At 40.5% G+C, this 21,658-nt stretch overlaps 1 protein-coding gene across 1 annotated transcript in view; it reads left to right on the forward strand.

The window, feature by feature from the left end:
• Positions 1-2,683: 2,683 nt before the first annotated feature.
• Hnrnpll (heterogeneous nuclear ribonucleoprotein L like) overlaps positions 2,684-21,658 on the forward strand; it is a 32,758-nt gene continuing 13,783 nt past the window's right edge. The window contains exons 1-7 of the mRNA XM_057777128.1: positions 2,684-3,391; positions 11,059-11,177; positions 14,552-14,789; positions 15,841-15,926; positions 16,600-16,696; positions 16,778-16,850; positions 21,558-21,629. Coding sequence (XP_057633111.1) covers positions 3,035-3,391; positions 11,059-11,177; positions 14,552-14,789; positions 15,841-15,926; positions 16,600-16,696; positions 16,778-16,850; positions 21,558-21,629 — 1,042 coding nt within the window. The 5' untranslated portion in view covers positions 2,684-3,034. The remainder of the gene's footprint in view (positions 3,392-11,058; positions 11,178-14,551; positions 14,790-15,840; positions 15,927-16,599; positions 16,697-16,777; positions 16,851-21,557; positions 21,630-21,658) is intronic.

Below are 21,658 nucleotides of genomic sequence, written 5' to 3' on the forward strand. Positions count from 1 at the left end.
CAAAAGCCCACTCACCCCAGTGACACATTTCCTCCAACAAGGCCACAGGTCCTAATCCTTCAAATGAAAGACCTGGATAAATCCAGACCTCCCCAGCAGGAAGAAAATAGTGAAAAATCCAAGCAGGAAGAGAAGAATCAGAAATCTAGGATTAGCCGGTTAGTGACTGTGTTTCAGAAACTAGCTGAAGATAAAGTTAGGTTGTAATCTTGAGAATAATCTTAAGAATCAGGGAGTTTCCCCCTTGGGATTGTTATTGTACTGTGTTTTAAGAACTAGCTGACTATGACCTTGGGAGTGGTCCTGAGAGGCAGGGGGTTGCCCCCTTGTAATCTTCACTGGTATTTTCACAATTTTCTGTGACACACCCCCTGCCAATTCCGGATGACTGGGCTGTGGTTTCTTCCCTTAAAAATCGGTTCTCCTGGTGACTCGGGGTCGAACTCTTCCCCTGCGTGGGTTATGAGTCTCGGCCCCAGTGCACTGGTTCCTGTCCCATCTCATCATTAAAGCCTCGTGTGATTGCAGCAAGGACAGTCTCTCGTGAGTTAATGGGTGGTTCGTGTTATCCCGAGACTTGAGTGAGAGTCTCCCTAGCACTGGGGGTCTTTCACAAAGAATACCACTCCCTCTAAGTCTATGTGGGCCATTTTCATTCAGACCATCACATCCAGTTTCCAAAATGATATTCATACTTACAGATTATTTATTTATTTATTTATTTATTTATTTATTTATTTATTTATTTATTTATTTATGGTTTTTCGCGACAAGGTTTCTCTGTGGTTTTGGAGCCTGTCCTGGAACTAGCTCTTGTAGACCGGGCTGGTCTTGAATTTACAGAGATCCGCCTGCCTCTGCCTCCCGAGTGCTGGGATTAAAGGCGTGCGCCACCACCGCCCGGCTCTACTTACAGATTTATATACATAAACACGGACAAAGAATGCTAAAGATAACCTGGCTTTTAAACGTACGCTTTTTTTTTTTGGATGTAATCATTTGATTTTATGTGTGTTTTGCCTGAATGTATGTCCCTGTACCACGTGGGGTTGTGATGCTTACAAAGGAGCCAGAATAGGGCATCAGATCCCCAGGTATGGAGTAAAGGATGGTTGTGAACCACTATGTGGCTGCTGGGAATCCAACCTGGTTCCTCTGGAAGAGCAGCCAGTACTCTTAACTGCTGAGTCATCTCTCCAGGCCCAAATCTAGGCTTTTTAGACTTCAGGTTTTAAACCCCTGTACCTAAATTTGATTGCAGGACAATTTTTTTTGGCATATTTTATTTGCTCGAAGGGGGGCATCTGACTCCCATAGAAAGACTTCAAGCAGAACTGGTGCACCGTGTCTCTTACTGCCGTCTCTTTCCTCAAGGCCCTAGTTTTTCGCTGATGACATTTCCTTTTCTGCCCCCAGCCCCGCAACTCCTTTGATACATCTTCGGTACACTTCGATTTTATCTTAATTTTCAAACTCAATTTCTAGCTTTCAGTTTTGTTGGTGTATGCCAGTGGCCTCACACACAGTTGCTGTACCGTGTGCAGGAACACTTGGAACTGGGATTCTAAAATGATAAGCGATGTAAAGTCTAAAGGAGAAAATAGCATTATGTTAAAAGCACCATCAGTGGAAAGCACACGTTGTCTTTCCTGGGGAAGAAATGACGGGGGTGGGGGGGTGGGGGGTGGACCCGGCTAGAGGAGGAAACGACCCACAGCTGGGAAAGGAAGAGGTGCATTTAGGACTGAAGGGCACAGACAACTGATCTCAGGCAATTCTCCAAGGTTGAAAGTAATGGGGCACTTAGGGCATGACAGGCTTCTCGCCGGAAAGAAATGGACCGTTATTCACCAAGGGCCAGCCGTTCAATAAGCCATTGAAATCGTGCCATTGATTTGCAAAGACAACACAGTTCCTACCCTTAAGCACACCTAGTTTATAAAAACACCTTGAGATAGGTGTTAAAAGGTCTTTTGCAGAGAGAAGCAACCGAACCGTTACGGTGGTCCGTAGGCTTCACAGAGGAAGTGAGTTGTGGGTTGGAAACCAGAGCTGTGATGCCGGTTCCTATTTTGGAAAATGAATGGTAGTAGAATGGATCATCCAGAACAGAAGAGTCGGGTTTTAGATGAAGGCTGCGAACATCGACTGCAGCGGGGTCTTGGATGTGTCTGTCAGTCAAGGGTCCGGTTTGCCAAGAACCTATGCAACCCACGCGGGTCTGTGTGGATCGCCACAGTCACTAATCGCTAACAGCTGCTCTCAGATATTTAAACATCTGCTGAAAATTTGCACACGCACTTTTAGGGCCATGTGGGGTAGGGGTGCGGAGATCCTCGAGGCTCCCCACCATCTTTTCAAAAGGAGAAGCCAAGCATTCAAATTAGCGGGAAGGCGGTTAACACCCGCAGCCCCGACTCTACCGAACGCACCGCCGGTCGCCCAGAGGCACCGGGCACGTCGCCTGAAGCGAGGGCCTAACAGCGCCAACCGCCGCGGGGCCGCAACCGCTGCAGAGTCGCGCGCAGCGGGCGTTGCGCCGTCCGGACTTGAAGCCGGGCGAGGATCCAGGCGGGATTCTGACGAACGGCCCCTCCATCCAATGGGACAGCAGATCGACTTTTCCCTCGCCAATAGGAAGCGGAACCTTGGCGAGGGGGCGGGAGCTCTTGGCTGAGGGATCCGATCCCGCCCGGCGGCAGTCGAGGCGGGGTGGAGGCTCCGCCTGAGCGGCGGGGAGCGGATTAGGGAGGAGGGAAGACCGGAAGCTACGGCCCCGGCCCCATCCTTACTTTCGCGTTCCCCCCGGGGGCTGGGAGCTGCGAAGCTGGCGGAGGGAGAAGCCGGGGGCCGGCTGGGAGAGAAAGGGAAGCGTCCCCTCAGCCCGCGCTCCCTCCTCAGCCACGGGCTCCTGGAGCGCGCCGCGGAGGACCCCGGGGCCGCTCCGAGCCGCGCTGAGGAGGCGCAGCCCGCGGCGGGGACCGATCGGCGACATCTGAGGCCGAGCGTCTCCCACGCCACCTCGACCGCCGCCATGTCCTCCACCTCCTCCTCCCCGAAGGAGGAGACGTACGAGGAGGACCGCGAGTTCGAGAGCCAGGCCAAGCGCCTCAAGACCGAGGAGGGAGAGATCGTCTACTCGGCGGAGGAGAGCGACAATCGCCAGGAAGCGACGACGCCTCAGGCGGGGAGCGAGAGCGGCGGCGAAGGCGACGGCGGCGAGGGAGGCAGCGGCGACGGCGGCGGCGGTGGTGGCGACGACGGCGAAGAAGGCGACGGTGAAGAAGGCGACGGGGGAGACGAAGGGGACGGCGACGACGGCGATGAAGGAGGCAGCGGCGGCGACGAAGGCGGCAGCGGCGGCGGCCCTCGGAGCATGCCCCAGTCCATGGTAACAAAGCGCGGCCGCGTCCCCTGTCACCGGGCCCGGGCGGGCGGCGGGCCCCGGCCTGCTTTCTTGATGCGTGGCTGCCGAGCGTGTCGCTGGGGACCCCCTCGGGCTTAGTATTTATGGCTTGCTTAGATTTTTCCGGATCGTGCCGGTGCCACGCCGGCTCGGGCTTCGGGTGGCGGGGCTTCGCCGAGTCGACAGCCGGGGCCCTGAACTTGGGGAGGGTCGGGGGGCGGCGGGGGCGGCGGGGGCGGGTGGCGCTTCCGCTCCGGGAGTCGGTGCCGCGCGCCCGCGGCGGGCTCAGCTCTTTGTTAGTTGAACAACTCTGCCTTGGCTGTGCTGGGACCCGGCTGCGTACAGCCCTCCCGGCCGCAGCATCCTCCTCCGGGCACCAGCCCAGGACGGCTCTCCTGGCCTCGTCTCCAAAAAGCCGAGGCCAAAAGACAAATGACGCCCCCGTGCCCTAAACTCTAGCTCCCTTGCTGGTTTGTTTTGTCTTGGGTTTTGTGTATGCGTGTGCGTGCGTTATTTTGCTCTTAAAAAGTGTTTGCGGGCATGGAGTTCATGCTGGGCTACCCGCTTTTTGGGCGGTGACTCAAGACAGTTTTCACATAAAAAATGTTAACCAAAAAAAAAAAAAAAATGTGTGGGTAAGAGTGTGGCCGTGCTTTCAAGTAAAAGGTTTGCAAACGTTCCCGAATGACTTGAGTTCTACTTCAAGTTTGTCCCCACGGAAGAAGGAAATGAATTCAGAGCTGTGTTATACACATTCCTCGAAGCCTCCTTATCAGAAATGTTTTCGACCGAAGGAATGTGGATAGCTTAACCCACAGCTTCAGTTCCATGGAGAGTTTAAGGAAACAAAGCGTTCCAACGGTTTTGTCCCTCGTTGGAGCCCTTAAACTCTCTTGGTGACTAAGATATTCTTTAAACATTTAATACATTTGAGACAAATCTTCTGAGCATTTTATGAAGTTATAGAAGTCTTCCACCATTAAAGGTGTTTCAACCCTTTTAATCAAAAGCAACTTGTCTTTGAAAAGTTTGTTTGAATTTTATTTGTCTTGCTTAAATTAAAAAAAGTTACCTGTGTGGATACTTAAGCACCCATCCATGGCAGCCTCAGAAGTTGAATCGCCTGGAAATAGAGATAAAAGTAGTTGTGAGTCGCCTGACCTGGGTGCTGGGAATCAAACTGTGGTCCATTACCCCCAAGAGGACTGTGTGCTTTTCGGATGAGCCCTTCTTTCCGCCCGTTTGAATTAAATTAAATTAAATTAATTTTTGTGTGTGCATTGAAGCCTGCGTGTGTGGAGGTCAGGGGACAGCTTCATGTGAGACCTGGGGATTGAATTAAGAGTGTTTTTAAATATGACAATGTGATGGGTAAATTTGACCTTTGTTTTTTAAGGAATTGTTTTTTCTTGCTGTAACTGTGCTCACAACTGATTCTCAAAGGCCTTTTGGCCCAGATCAGGCATAGTTTCCATGTATTTGTTATTTGGGGACTTTTCTGTCAAGTTTTTTTGAAATACTCCAAATGTGACTTGGGGGTATGAATAAAGGAGATTATGGTTTTCTTAGAGACTCTTAAGATCACAGGCAACTGTTGTAAGAGTTGAAAATAGGGTTATAATAAGTGGTGTTGTGGTTCTTTTGCCAAAAGCCCTAGTTGTTTGTGAAGTACTTTTAAATGTTTTGGAAAGATGCTTAAAACACTTGGCAGGAAAGATGGGTGGCTCAGTGGGCAAGAGTACTTGCAAATGCCTGAAAACCAGAGTTCAGTTGCTAGAGCCCACATGGTGGATGTTGTCCTCTGCCTTGTATATGCATGGCTTGGTGCACACACACCCACACACACAGCGATAAAATTTTTGTTTTAAAATAGGCTATTTTTGAATGCTAGGGAGAAATATGTAATTAACATAAGTCAAAAAAGTGCAAATGGCATTGGGCAAGGGCTTGAAGTAGATCAGGAGTTTAGTCTTACAATTTTTTTTTTTTTTTTTTTTTTTGGTTTTTCGAGAGACAGGGTTTCTCTGGCTTTGGAGCCTGTCCTGGAACTAGCTCTGTAGACCAGGCTGGTCTCGAACTCACAGAGATCCTCCTGTCTCTGCCTCCCGAGTGAGTGCTGGAATTAAAGGCGTGCGCCACCATTGCCTGGCTAGTCTTAAAATTTTTGTGACCTTGAGAAAGTCTACTTTTTAGTTTTCTTAGTCTATAAGATGTGAAACTTGAACTATGTGTACTTTCCTTACTTGATGCTGTAGTAAACTAGTTAATACAACTTTCAAATGACCAAGGCAGGAATTGATGTGTGTAGTTAAAATTCAAGTTGCTGTTCATCTTTTAGTGCTTAGGGCAAGGTGCTTTCTTTTAACTGCATAGCTGGAGCTGGGGCTGTAGCTTGATGGCCTCAGTGGTGCACTTGACTAGCATGTGTAGCTGTTTTTGGCTCTACCAGCACTCCTCTCCAATAAACTTATTTGTAAATTTAACAATGGAACCGATGGGCTAATGTTAAGTTTAATGAAGACTCAGTTTGTCTTTTTTTTTTTTGGTTTTTCGAGACAGGGTTTCTCTGGCTTTGGAGCCTGTCCTGGAACTAGCTCTGTAGACCAGGCTGGTCTCGAACTCACAGAGATCCGCCTGCCTCTGCCTCCCGAGTGCTGGGATTAAAGGCGTGCACCACCATCGCCCGGCTAACACTCAGTTTTTCATTTTCAAAATTTTTCCTTGTAATTTTCAGTACTATTTTGAAGTCATTGTAATTATGAAACATGTGCATAATAAAATTACCTTTATCAAGATAGAGTCTAGTGCTCCATCTTATTGAAATACTTTTTTCATTTAACTGAAGAGTTTAGCCTAATTTCTATAATCCTTAGCCTGTAAAAGAAATACATCAGTGTCAAGCTGTTAGAGTAAATTCAGATTCGGTACAGTGGTGAACTATCTTCTTAACTCTAATTGGAAATTTGTGAAGGGAGAAGCAAGATTTTAAAGGATGCCTTCTGTTTGACTTTTCATGATTTAATAACTAAGTTTAAAGAAGAATGTGAATAAGAACAGTTAAAATGGGAATGGATCCTTAGCAATGGTCTCAGTGTTTGAAGGTAGAGAAATAGGAAGGCTGGCTGTGGTGCATGCCTGTAATTCCAGTACCCAAGAGGTAGATGTGGGGAGCACTGCTCTGCCACTTGACCTATCTAGTGAGTTCCATAGCCAGAGACTCTGGAAGGAGGGAGGGAGAGGAGAACGAGAGGGGGTGGGATTGGGATGGATTGCTCTGAATGGTTTGGATTGGACAAATACGATACCCCTTGGTTGGCGTCACAGACCAAAAATTCCCAGGGTTTTTGATTCACTGGATTTCATTCTTGAACAAAGCTTAATTATGGGAGGTTCATGCTATGTATGTATTATAATTATTTTATTCTTTTGGAGTAAATAGCTTATGATTTTTAAAATTTATTTTTGAGGCAGGGTCTCACTGTATACCCTTGACTGGCCTGGAACTCAATAGAGACCCACTTTCCTTCTGCCTCCTGTGTGCTGAGATTAAAGTTGTGTGTTTCACTATTTCTAACCAATTTATTTTTTATTGTGTGTCTGCATGTCACTGTGCGTGCCTAGTGCCCATGGAGGTCAGAAGAGGCCTCTGGAACTGGAGTGAAAGATGGTTGTGAGCCATTGTGTGGTACTGGAAACTGAACCTGGGCCTTCTTCAAAAAGCAGCAAGTGCTAAGCCATTTCTCCATAAGTAGCATTCTTAAATTTAGCAGGCATAATCTTCAAGTTCATTAGGGTAGCTTTTTTGGTTCCCGTCCTGGAACTAGCTCTTGTAGACCAGGCTGGCCTTGAACTCAGAGATCCACCTGCCTCTGCCTCCCGAGTGCTGGGATTAAAGGCGTGCGCTACCATCGCCCGGCAAGTTCATTAGTTTTTATATCTTTTTAATTTCAAGAAATAAACTAGTCCTTTACATATAAGGCTTCACTTACCAAAACCAATTTGTTTATAGAGATGGAGTTCCAATTTATCTTGAAGATGAAGTTTTTCAAGTGTTGTATTCCATTCATGAGTAGACAGGCAAAATCAAGGATTGAATGATAACCAGGCAGCTTGTAGTCCCAGCTACTCAGGAGGTTAAAAAAAAAGTCTGGAGGACTACTGGAGCCTAGGCCATCAAGTCCAGGGTGGGCAGTATGGTGTCAAAAAAACAAATCCAGGTACAGTGGTACATGTCTGTAATCTCAGCAGTTCTAATACTCCTAAGTGGACAGAAGCAGAAAGATGATGAGTTGGAGGTTAGCCTGGGCTTCAGACTCTTGTTTCAGCCAAGAAAGGTCAGGAATAGGTAGCAGTTGGGGTACAAGGCAGGATAATCAGTAAAGACTAGCCTTAGCTACATAGTGAGTTTGAGGCTAGCTTGGGTTCCAAGATACTGTCAAAAGAACAGTAACAACAACAAAACTGCCCGAACAGAAAGCTCCAAAAGGAAAGGGGGAAAAATACTCAGATAGTCAAAAGTCATATAAGTTAGGTAATTTGTTTGCAAATAAAGTAACTACTCAGGGTTTTCAAATTTTAATAAAGTAGACTCGTAAGGTAGTAAGACAGATGAAATTGTTGCCCCTAAAATTTCCAAATGAAAGATTATAGCCAAATAGAAAAAAAAAAGTTTGGTTGGCTTGTGAGAATTTGTCCTTGAGCGACTGTTCAGCATAGTTATAACTAGACAAACCTCAAGCCTGTTGGTGGGGACCCACTGAGCCTCCATTATAGTTTGACACAATTTACCTAGTGAAAAGAATTGAAAAATTGTAAAAACAGACATGTATTTTGAAAGAATGATTGGATTTGCTTGGGTATATATATTTAGAATATTACTTTGAAGCTGGGAAATGATAGATATAGCAGAACAGGAGAGAGCCTAGCTATGGAAGAATTTGAAATGGAAAGATTGCTGTAGACGAAAAGAATTTAAAATGATTTCTTAAGCCGGAGAAGATATGCTGCAAGTATTAGTAGGTATATAGTCTGGCCTTGACTATGAATGATGGTGATGTGAGTGAGGGGATTGTGGGCCTTTGCCATCACATCTACTTTAGTTTGTATATAGGTAGGGATTATCAATACTGATTTACCCACTAGTTTAGAAATCAGGTAATAGGGTAATGTTGTAAGACTCAGTGGTAGAATAGTTGCCTAGCATGAGAGAAGTGTATTCCTTGATACCACAGCTACATACATGATATATACCTGATTTTAGGGTAGGTAAAGGCCTCTGTGCTGCAGAGGATTTCAGATTTCTTGTCATAGGTATATCTCAAATTGAAAAAACAGTGATTTAAGAAGAGTGCTAATGATTGGGATATAGCTAAATTTGTGCTTGTCTGTGTGCATGAAATTGTGGGTTTGATTTCCTGTGATGCATAAACAGTGTATTCTAGTGCACATTTAAAATCTTAGCTGGATGATCGGAAGTTCAAGGTTGTTTTCTGCTACATATAGCAAGCTTGAAGCTGGTCTTGAATGTATGAGAACTTGGTTTTTTTGTTTTGTTTTAACTTAATAGTAGTCCCAGCACTCTCGGGAGGCAAAGGCAGGTGTATCTCTGTGAGTTCGAGGCCAGGATAGTTTAAAGAGCAAGTTCCAGGATAGGCTCCAAAACTACAGAGAAACCCTGTCTCCCAAAACACACACACACACAAATTTAGGGTAGAAGGGAGGATAGAAAACTATACCTTGAGGAAGGGAGTGGTAGACATATAGTTTGAAAAGAAAATTGTCTTTCAATTGGGAATGACTAGAATTTTAGTGTTTCAAAAATGAGCGATAGAAAAGTTTTTGTATTAAAGGGATGGAAATCGGGTTCTGGATTAGCCAGGGCTACATAGTGAGACCCTATCTCAAACAGAAGTATATATGGGAATATAATTAAAATTAGAGAATTGCCAAGATAGATAATTTAAGAATGGTAAATGATTGGGAATAAGGAAAAGTACAAGGATTATGAGGTGGTTTCTTTGCCTTCAGACTGAGAACAATCTCCTTTCACCCAAATACTATATTATAGCTAACATCTTCCAGCTTTTCTCTATAAGTTCTTTTTAAAAATTTTCCTTGACAACAAATAATAACCTTTATGGAGTACAGACTCATAATTTGTATGTAATACATGGATCAAATTGGAGCAGTAATATTTTCATGTCCTGCAGCTTTTGGAAATGGTGTCAGTGTAAATTGTGAATTCTTTTGAGGGATTTTAAGAAATTGGTCTGCATTTTCCATTTTTTATGGGAAAGACCAATTTGAAAACTAGCCATTTTTTGCACTGTATTCATCATAGTCATTATTCATGACGGGCAATTCTTAGAGAAAAACTGGCAAAGGTAAAAGACCTATTCAAAGTTACTGCCAAAATACAGGAGGAGAGAGCCTCTAGAAAAACAAAACTGAATTCAGAAGGTAAATTTTGTTATATGAAAGATTTAATTGGATTAGCATAAATATTTTTTGAGTGCAGAAGGTGAATTTTATAATAGACTAAAAGTGCCTTAGAAGCCAGATGATGGACAGTTGGAGAAATATGAAAACAGACTGTTAGATTTGCCTAATCGAATTATTTTTGTCTTAGGAAAGTGGTAAAGGTTATGTAAAAGAACATCATCGTTGTTAGATGTTCTGGATGTAAAATGCAAGGGTAAAAGCCCCCAAAGGGTGGGGGACACAAACAATACTGAGTGTTTTATGAAATAAAAAGCTGTAAAATAATTATTATATATTATGTAAGACAAGCAGAAAAGTATAAAAAAAAAAACCACTCATGAGCCCACCACCTACTTCAGTACATCAGACATTGCCTATCACATTTCCCTTCCTGGCTGAAACACTTTTTTTTTTTTTTTTTTTTTTTTTGATTTTTGAGGCAGGGTTTCTCCGTAGCTTTTTTTTGGTTCCTGTCCTGGAACTAGCTCTTCTAGACCAGGCTGGCCTCGAACTCACAGAGATCCCCCTGCCTCTGCCTCCCAAGTGCAGGGATTAAAGGCGTGTGCCACCACCGGCCAGGCTTGGAACACTTTTTAAAGGAATTTATTTTGGCCAGGCGGTGGTGGCCACACACATTTAATCCCTGCACTCTACAAGAGCTAGTTCCAGGACAGGCTCCAAAGCCACAGAGAAACCCTGTCTCGGGGGGGAAAAAAAAAGAAGAAGAAAGAAAGGAATTTTGTGTATGCAACAGTTCCCTATGTCCACTGTGTGGGTTCTGGGGATTGGACTTGGTGTCAGGTTTGGTGGCAAGTGCCTGTGGCTTTACCCAATGAGCTGACTTCTGTTCTCAAGATCACTCTTCTTTAGAAATAAAAATTTCAGAAACAGGCCTGAGTTTGTGGCCAGCCTGGTCTACATAAAGAAATCCTGTTTTAATAGCCCAAAGCCAGAGAGAGGGGTTTGGAAACTTATTAGGAATAAAAATTTCAAAGCAAACATTCAATTTATCTTATTTCTCAGGTCTTTTGCTAACTTGTGAATTATAATTTAGTTTGTCATGTATGTTTGATGTATGTGTGTGTGTGTACCCTTTATAATGTAGAGTTGAATTTACTGAAAGATGCAGTTTAGACTTTGAAGTTAACTTGACATTCTTTTCTCTTCACTAGGAGGGAGGTGGAAGTCATCATAAAGTTTCTGTTTCCCCTGTTGTTCATGTTCGAGGACTCTGTGAATCTGTGGTGGAAGCAGACCTTGTGGAGGCGCTGGAAAAATTTGGGACAATATGGTAAGGACAGCAGGGACTTAAATAAATATTGAAAATAACATGGTAGGACAATTGCCTGCTTGATTGCTTGAGTTGTATGTAGCATTGCTGTATGTATGTATGTATGTATGCTTTTCTATGGGGGAAAAAACTTCTCCCTCATATTTTGAGGTGGGGCAGGCTGGCCTGGAACTTTCCTGTTTCAGACTGTTGAGTGCTAGGATTATAGGTGTCTGCCATCTTTGGAATCTTTTTGTTTTGTTTTGTTTTGTTTTGTTTTGTTTTGTTTTTTCCAGACATGGTTTCTCTCTGTAGCTTTGGAGCCTATCCTGGAACTTACTCTATAGACCAGACTGGCCTCAAACTCAGAAATCCGTCTGCCTCTGCCTCCCTGTGTGCTGGGATTAAAGGCGTGTGCCACCGCTGCCCGTCTTTGTTCTTTATTTGAGGAAGAGGGGTTCGAGACAGTCTTTCTCTGTGTAGTCAGTCCTAGCTGTCTTGGAACTTGATTACATAGACAAGGCTGGCCTCAAACTTACCAAACTCCACCTGCTTCAGCCTCCCTTGTTGTGTTGGGATCAAAAGTGTGTGCCACTACCATCTGGTTGTTTTAGTTTTTTAAATTTACTTGTTTATAGTCTATGGAGGTCAGAGGATAGCTTGAGGGAGTCAACTCTCCACCATGTGTGTCCAGGGTCTAAAGTTAGTTGCTCAAATTAGTTTGTTTTGTGTTCTGTTCAGGGCTTTGTTTGCACTATACAAATAGTTTCTTTCCTGGGATTTATTTATATTTTGTACTTATAGCTAGGCAGACACTTTGCTACTAAGCCTTAAGCTTTTTTTTTCTAACCTTTATGGGGTGATTAGTAGATGCTTACATTGATCATCACCTGCCATTCAATGAGTTTATAGGTAAAAAGTTTCTTGGTATTGAGTTGAAAATATTGACTCATCATGTTGGTTGGCTCTTTCATTTCTCTTTTTGCTGTTTGGCCTTTCTCATATTCTTTTTAAACTTTTGGGTTTGCTTCTAGTTAATGTTTTATTTGTGTGTGTGTGTGTGTGGTTTTTTTTTTTTTTAAGAGGCAGGGTCTCTACATGGCCCCGGCTGTCCTGGAACTCACAGAGATTCATCTGCCTCCTGAGTGCTAGAGTCAAAGGTGTGCTTTGATAACTTCACCCAGCTAGAAAGCAGTTTTCTTATGACCAAATCTATAATAGGCCAGTTAACTTTGTTTTTAATTTTTCTGTTTCTAGGGACCATTTTTAACTTGGCAACAAAAAATTTTTAGTTTGTGCAAAAGACATTCTTAAATTATTTACTTTTAAAGATTTGTTTTGTCTTCATATATGTATGATTCCTACAGAGATCTTAAAAGAGGATGTTGGATCCCCAGGAACAAGTTAGAGTTGTGAATCACCATGTAGATGCTGGGAACTGAGCCCTGGTCCTCTGTAAGAGTAATAAGTACTCTTAATTGGTGAACATCTTATTCCCCCCTTTTTTATTTTTTTTAATTTTATTTTTTTAATATTTATTTATTTATTTATTTATTTATTTATTATGTATGCAATATTCTGTCTGTGTGTATGCCCGAAGGCCAGAAGAGGGCCCCAGACCCCATTACAGATGGTTGTGAGCCACCATGTAGTTGCTGGGAATTGAACTCAGGACCTTTGGAAGAGGAGGCAATGCTCTTAACCTCTGAGCCATCTCTCCAGCCCCCCCCCTTTTTAAAATAGTTTAAATAGTAAGCCAGATTCCGAGGTTTACTATTTTACATATAAAAGAATTCATCTGGAAGAAATAGTTTCTTTCCTGGGATTTATTTATATTTTGTACTTATAGCTATAAATCAAAGACCTTACTGTGTCTCTGTTGACCTTTTAGTGATATAGGTAGAGATAGCTAACCAGCCTCCTAGGCCAATTTATTATCTGCTGTGTGCCAGGCTCTGTTTCTTTCTTCTGAGGATATGAAGTTGTGTGAGGAAAACAGAGTAAGAGATCCCAGAATGTGCCAGGCTGTTTGCTAGGCAGTTTGTATGCAGTAACTCTAATCTTGACCATAAGTCTCCAGTTTTATAAATGAGGAAAGTGGTAAATTACTGAATATAAAATGATGTGAGGGACCGGATGTTGGTGGTGCATGTCTTTAATCCTAGCACTCGGGAGGCAGAGGCAGGTGGATCTCTGTGAGTTCAAGGCCAGTCTGGTCAACAAGAGTTAGTTCCAGGACCACCAAGGGCTGTTACACAGAGAAACCCTGCCTCCTTTAAAAAAAAAAAAATGTGGGTTTTTCATTTAATTTGTTTTTACTAACACTGTGTTATTGTCAGTTTCTGTTTTGAAACTGTGGGCCCTGGGTGCTTGTTTTGCAGAGTGGTTTGAGTACCTGACTTGATGTTTTTTGTTCTGTTTTATTTTTTAAGACGGGTTTCTCCTTAGCAGCCTTAGCTGTGCTGGAATTTACTCTGTAGATCAGGCTGGCTTTGAACTAGAGAGCCATAGGGATTAAAGGCAAGCGCCATCATGCCCTGATGATTTTTGTGTTTTTTTTTTTGTTTTGTTTTGTTTATTTGTTGATATGATTAGACCATGTTGCTTGTATCTCAAGACAGTTGAAAGTTCTTCTTCATGTCAGCTGTGAATATGCTGTTTCTCCTTTTGTAAAACATGCACTGTGATTTTTTTTTTTTTTTTCTATTTTAAAAAATTTAGACAGGGTTTCACAATATAGCAGCCCAGGTTGACCAGGCTGGCCTCAAATCCTCAGAGATCTTTCTGGCTCTGCCTTTTGAGTGCTGGGATCACCCCATTTATTATTCATTTGTGTATTAAAATATATTTCCTCCAGAGGAATATATTTTCAAAAATAAATACCTCATCCTCTTGCTCATAGTTAACCAAGATTAACTTGTAGTGTTTGTCTTTTTGTGAACTCTTTAAAGTATTTTGGGGTAAATTACTCGGATGAATTTTGGTCAATCTATGGTCACCTCTATTTGTCTTTTTTTAATAAGATAAAATAGAAGTAGTTAATTCTTAGTTATTGTTATGTGGGTATTTCTTTTCTTTTTTGAGATGAGCTGGCTTTGAACTTGCAGCCCTCTTCTGCCTCACATCCCAAGTGCTGAGATTACAACTTTTGCCACCATGTCCAGATAGTTTCTACTGTTTATCTTCAGGTTTTGCTTGCTGATTTTCTGTGGGGTTTTTTAGTTTCTGTATCTTGATGTTTTCTAATTATCGCATGGGAGAGGGGGTGTAAGTGATTGATGGAATTGGGCTTGAGTAGGGCATGAGATGAAAGCTTTTTCAGTCATGGGGAGATTAAAGTTTGCTTTTACTTGACTGAGAGTAAGTAATGAATTTTGATATCTCTTCCTTTTTAGCTATGTGATGATGATGCCATTTAAACGACAGGCTCTAGTGGAGTTTGAAAATATAGATAGTGCCAAAGAGTGTGTGACGTTTGCTGCAGATGAGCCTGTGTACATTGCTGGCCAGCAGGCTTTCTTCAACTATTCTACAAGTAAAAGAATCACTCGGCCAGGAAATACTGATGATCCATCAGGTGGCAACAAAGTTCTCCTGCTCTCTATTCAGAATCCTCTTTATCCAATTACAGTGGTATGTATTTTAGTAGAACCAACTACCTCTATAATTAGCCCCTGTAGTTTTTTTTTTTTTATCTGCCAACGACTTGTTTTTGTTTGTTTTGAAACATGGTTTTCACTATGTAGTCCTGGCTGGCCTGGATCTTGCAGTACCAGGCCTAGACCAGCTTGGCCTGGAACTCTACCTTCCAAGTGCTGGGATTTAAGATGTGCAACATGCTTAGCTGTCTTTCTTTCAGTTTTATTTGTTTATTTTTAAGTTTTATTTTTATTATATGTACACAGGCTTTTTGCCTGCATGTCTGTTCACCACATGTGTGCAGTGCCCTTGGAGGCCAGAAGAGAGCATCCCTTGGAACTGGAGTTACAGATAGTTGTTAGCTGCTGTGTTGCTGGAAACCTAGCCTAGGGTCTGAGCCATCAGTGATTCTCAACTGGCAGGTCATGATCCCTGTTTTTGTTTTTTCAAGAAAGGGTTTTTCTGTGTAGCTTTGGAGCCTGTACTGGAACTTGCTCTGTAGATCAGACTGGCCTTGAACTGCCTCTGCCTCTAGAGTGCTGTGATTAAAGGCATGTGCCATCACTGCCTGGATGTCATGATTCCTTTTACTAGGCTCACATACCAGATAGTTTGCATATCAGATATTTACATTCTGATGCATAACAGTAGCAAAATTATAGTTATGAAGTAGCAATGAAAATAATTTTATTGTTGGTCACCACAACATGAGGACCTGATTAAAGGATTGTAGCCTTAGAAAGGCTGAGCACCACTGGGATAGCCCCACTCCTTAGCCTTTCAGTGTGGTTAATAGCTGGATGTTGTGGGAGATAACCTCTGATTCCAGCACTCAGGAAGCAAAAGTGGGTAGATTTTTTATTTTGAGGCTCTGCTGGTCTGTGTGACCAGTTAGGACTACACAGTTCGATCCTCTAAAGTTTAGTAATTAAGAGGAATGATATCTGTAAATTTTTGCTTTTTAAATAAACAAAGTAGAATATAGTTTTAATGTTTTTCTAAATGTAAAAAATGAAGAAATATTCTTTTTTTTTCCTCTTTCTAGGATGTTCTATATACAGTATGCAACCCTGTTGGAAAAGTACAACGGATTGTTATATTCAAGAGAAATGGGATACAAGCAATGGTTGAATATCCTTTATTTGTAAATGTGTTACTGATATATAGAAGTGTTTGTAATTCTTTTTTTTTTTTTTCCTCTGCTTGGCATTTCTAGGCAAGTGGTGCTTTTTCCTCTTAGAGCAATCTTCTTAACTATTGTATAACCCTGGCTTGTCATCTGCCTACTTTCTGACTGTTGAGATTAAAGGTATATACTGCCATACCCTACTTACTTACATTTAAAACATGAAAGAAACTGCAGTCCTCTAGGGAATTTTACTCTTGGTTAAAAATAACTTTGTACCATAGAATAGTCCATTAAGGTCTGGGGATTGAACCTAGAGGCTCTGCATTTGAGGCCAAGTATTCTAACACTGTTATTTCTTTGGATCTATTCTGAGAACAAAGTAATTTTGTTTCCAGGTTGTAGGTTGCCCTTCACTAAGAGGATAAAACCTACTCCATGTTCTACTATATAGTACTTCTAATAATTTGGAAGGATTAATGTAGATAACGTTGATGGTGTTCTATTTTCTTTGTTATTCTCAGTCTTTAAAATAAATTTTTATCAGTAAGGATTTATTTGTAAGTTTTAGTTGGGAAAACGTTTCCAGAAACAGAGTTAGTTTTGGTTATCTTTTTAGTTCCCTGGGAATTAAGAAAACTAAATTTAGGAAGCCATGTTTCCTTAATAGAGCTTTATGTTTGAGTCAGTCCTTTGTGCCCAGAAAGCTAAAGCAGCACTCAATGGAGCTGATATATATGCCGGATGTTGCACACTAAAAATTGAATATGCAAGGGTAAGTATTTCAACACCCCACCAAAGAAATATTTATGCTTTCAGTATTCAATTTAAACTAACTTATCTTCGCTTTCAACAGCCAACTCGTCTAAATGTTATTAGGAATGACAATGACAGTTGGGACTACACTAAACCTTATTTGGGAAGACGAGGTAGGTATTTTACGAATTTTAGAATGTACTTGGATCTGCTGAGAAATTTTTACAAGCGGTTACTTTCTTTTTTCTGAGATGAGCTAGTTAATTATAATGAAAATCTTGTTTCTGAATGCTTTTGTTGGAAAAGTTGTGTAATGCTGGAAATTAACCTTGGACATTAGTGCCCCCTACTGGTATGTGCTGAGCTTATTTATATTTAGTTCAACAAGGAGCCCTCACATACAGGCACGCCCGCAGTTCAAGGACTTGCATTTCTCCAAGCAGCTCTCTCTCTTTGGAGGAGAGGAAACTGATTCAGAATATTCCTTACAAACTGCAAACTTGCACACTGCTTCTCTATGGAAAGGACTTTTCCCCCAAGCTGGACGAGGCATTAAGAAGGATAGAGGACTCCGGCAGGCTGACTCTACACCTCATCATGCACAACATCGGCATCAACAAAAAGCCCTCTGAAAAACTCAGACTTGCAATTCACCTTGACTGCATACTACATGCACCATCACCCCAAGTTTTTAAAGGACGACATTTAACAGTACTTCAGACTTGCATGGGATGAACACCATGATAGACTGTGCCCATTTATTCAAGTTGTATGTATACTGATCTGATTTCCCTTAAGGTTTCAGTTGTAGAATTTAAGATTTATGAAAACTAGACATTTTGCAATGTTGTAAAGTTCACTGACCGTTGATGTAACTGTTTTCAGCTTAAATTGAAATTGTTAATTGACTTTTAACAAGGGGTCAGTTTATCTACAGGTATTGGGAATTGATATGCTCAACCAATCCACACAAACGTTAAAGATTTAATGTGAATTAGAAGGGTGTGCATTTGGCTGGGGATAAACAGGTCAGTGGAAGAGCATGTGTTTAGCATGTGTAAGCCCATGTGTTTGATCCTCAGCATAAAAAATGCACATTTGTTGCATTTAAGTTTACTTTCGTTTTTTGTTTTTTCCTAATTATGAACATTGAACAGATATTTTAACAAATGAAAAGGTGCATTATATGTAAAAGATGTTATTCTGTGTGGTTTGATTTTTGTAAAGTGACTTGTTTATAAGTTGCCAATTTTGTAACAATTTAAGGTTTTTCACTTATGTTAATTTGTGTAACCAGAAAATTTAACATTTCAAATATAGTTGAAAGTAACATGTAATTTTCAAGGTAGGATATATTTAAACTTGATAAATCTGAAAATCAATAGCATTTCATTTGAAATGCATTTTCACCAATAGCCTATACATTCTAAATTTCATGAGCATAGATTTTCACTTACAAATTGTTCAACTAACTGTGGTAATTCTGGAATATACAAATTAAAATGTCGATGTTGTAAAAACAAGGGGGCTTCAGTATTGGCTACATCTCAACTACAATATTAATGTTTGAACCACATGTTAGGAAAGCTCAAGATGTATGTGTCTGTACAAGTCAGTTTGAAAAACTTTGTCAACCAAAATATCTTGAGCACTGAATACTCGATAGTGCATGTACTTCAAAGGAAAGAAAGAGTCAAAAAACCACAATGTGGTCATTTGCATGTTCAGATACTTCTCTGTGATTGGCTTCTTTAGCTCTCAATTTCCAGGAATCATTTTTATCTTATGCATGAAATTGTAAATAGGTTTGCTTTGTAAAATGTAGCTTTGTTAAAATCCCCAGTTTTGATGCTTAAGGAAATTTGCTTGACATATGATTGGTGTAGTTGAATCCAATACTGGAAAACAAATCCTTAAGAACTCAAACAGCAGGATAAATGGTTGATGAGAAATCTCTCATTGCTGTCCACTGACACTATTGAACACTTGAGGTTTTATTTACTCATTTGAAATAGTTTGGGTTGCATTTATGTTACCATATATTGAAATATTTATAGATTTTTTTTTCCTTTTTTATTTTTTGTTTTCAAGAGAGGGTTTCTCAGTGTAGTCCTGCCTGTCTCAGGACTAGCTCAGTAGACCAGGGTAGCCTTGAACTTTAGAGAACTGCCTTCCTACTGCTGGTATTAAAGGTGTGTGCCATCATGCCCAGTGAAACATTTATACATTTTAAACATTGTTTATGTGTATTCTTTTAAAAGATTTGACCTTTACACAAAGCCCGCTTAGTTTTTTTTCATGCAGTTCTAGTTTATTTTAAAATGTGTAAGGTAGATATTTAATAAAATATAATTAAAGGAAGTAAAAATTTATATTTATGCTTTTAATGCAAATATACTCTTATTTTTCAGTTTATTGACAGGTAACTTTATGGCTAGACTTGCAGCTTATAAACACATAAACATAGTTTTTGTGGCGATCTAAACTTGACTCAAGTTGACAGATTATTAAAATTATTTATTTCCTTTGCCCAAAGACCTTTACGGAGAGCCAGATAATGGTGGTGTGTGCTTTTATAATCCTAGCACTTAGGACGTAGAGGCAAAGAGTCAGAAGTTTAAAGTCAACCTGACCTATATGAGATCCTGTCTCAAAAACAAAACAATAAATAAAAAGAAGACAATAGGATCTTCATATATCTTTACTAAAGAAATTTTATTAAAGAAATAATCATTAAAATACTTTTTTTTTTTTAAAAAAAATTCATTTTACAAAACCTGATTACAAGCTGGGCAGTGGTGGCGCACGCTTTTAAGCCCAGCACTTGGGAGGCAGAGGCAGGTGGATCTCTCAGTTCAAGGCCAGCCTGGTCTACAGAGGGAGTTCCAGGACAACCAAGGCTACATAGAGAGACCCTGTCCCAGGAAAACAAAACAACAACAAAAAACACCCTGATTACATTTTATTACAGAGAATTCTTAGCCTAAACTTCAGGGAACTCTTCTATAAATGTTACACAAAACTTACATATTGTATATATGTGTGTACCTTTTTGAGAAGAAAGTGTATAGCATTTATCAGATTTTGCTTGAATATACAGAGTTTAACAAAACACTATAGGCTCAATGTTTGACTTTACTGGTCCTTTTGTTTTATATAGTTTTATCTTTGGCAGTGAATGCTTCAAAATATAGTAGTGAAAAATATATGACTGAAAGATTTTTTTTTCTTTTTTTTCTTTGGAGGGTTTCACTACCTACCTCTGTATCCTGAATGCTGGAAATAAAGGCATGTGCCACAACACCCATCTTCTACTCTTTATGAAGATTGTGGGTTTCTATAACTATACGGCAAATAAGTGGTTAATTGGAGTCTTTCCTTGTACACATTGTTAACTGTCAGTAAAACTTAAGCCATGAAAACATGGTTCTGAGAAGAGATAAGGAATCGAGTCTTTTGGTATCTACTTACGGGGACAATACCTGCGGGGTCAGCAGACTGGATTAGAGAGAGTAGACGCTAACACTGGGAAATGCTAGAAACAGAAGTTCCGTAGCCTGTAGAAGCAGTGAGGAGTTGAGGTCAGTGTATAAGTACTAAGTGTAAGGTTTAAAATACATTAGAATTTGGGTGGAGGATCAGTTTCTGTTCCTCCTTTCAAGTAATATTCTTGAAATTTGAAGTAATTTTCTTGAAATCTAGGTTATCTATAAATGTAAAGAAAGATAGTGAACACCTTATTGCTGGTATTGGTTAAGCAGTGGCCAAAAAGGGATGAGTAAGAGGTTTTATTTTCCTTTTTTATTGTTTGGTTGTTTTTTAATATTGAATAAAAGTTTAGATGACTCTTCAATCCCTTTCAGTAGTATGATAGCATGGTTAGAATAGGTAATTAAAAATAGACTTCTAGACTAAAGTGAAAGTATTTCTCATCTTCCATAAACCTTGTTTGTTTAGGTGACTAAGGATGTTTTGGGCTCTATGATTGGATCAGCAAACTTCTAAAAGTATTATGATTTTGAAATTTGCTAACCGGCAGTAGAAGTCCTATTTTGGAACCCTGGAAGTAATTCCTTAAAAAAAAAAAAATTCTCTTTCAAGTAAGACTTGAGGAAATTGGCATGCTTTTTTTTTTTTTTTTTTTTAAAAAAAAATATATATATAGCTACAATAAAAATTTAGAGTATTGTAGTCTCATCCAATAATGTAGCCCCCTTGGTTAGGTTCATCTTGGCATATTTAACTCTGGAGGTTGCTCATGCTTCTGCTTGATGTTATGGTCAATAGAAAATGACCTATCTTTGATACAACATAAGCCAGTGATGTGCAAATTTTCAGCTCTCAAGTCAGTAGGTGTTTGTAAATATGTGTATATACATATAAAATACTCTGTGTTTACTGATTGTGAAACCATGTAATACAGGTTGTTGTTGGCTTATGCTGAAACTTCTTGAAAGAAGCCCACTTTGAAAATGTGTTGCTGTTGAAGCTAATAGTATGATTCAGGTACTGTCTTTCAAAAGTACTGCACTTAAAAGCTTGTTTTAAAAACATGTATTGGTAAAACCTGTGTACAGTGTCAAACTCTAGCATTGTGTGAATTCATCTCCTGCAAAGCATCTAATCTTTTAAATTTGAAAGTGTGATTGTATTTGGCATTTATCAAAAACATACTTTCCAGTGGAATTTGTTAGATAGAATTGTTTTCTTAAAATTTGGTGTTTGTATTTAAACTGGATATGGATGGATGTTTAAAATTAACCAGGAGTAATATTTCTTTTATGAAGTATTTGGATGTTTTGAATGGGTGTTTCCCATGTGAAAACGCTGTTAAGTACTTGGATCAAACTGTTAAAATCCTGTTTCTACTTTTGTGTCAGATAGAGGAAAGGGTCGCCAGAGACAAGCCATTCTGGGAGATCATCCTTCTTCGTTTAGACATGATGGCTATGGTAAGTTTGTCGAGGCAGGAGGAAGACCA

The sequence above is a fragment of the Chionomys nivalis genome, chromosome 1 (genome assembly GCF_950005125.1).
Source record: "Chionomys nivalis chromosome 1, mChiNiv1.1, whole genome shotgun sequence".
NCBI classification, from domain to species: Eukaryota; Metazoa; Chordata; class Mammalia; order Rodentia; family Cricetidae; genus Chionomys; species Chionomys nivalis.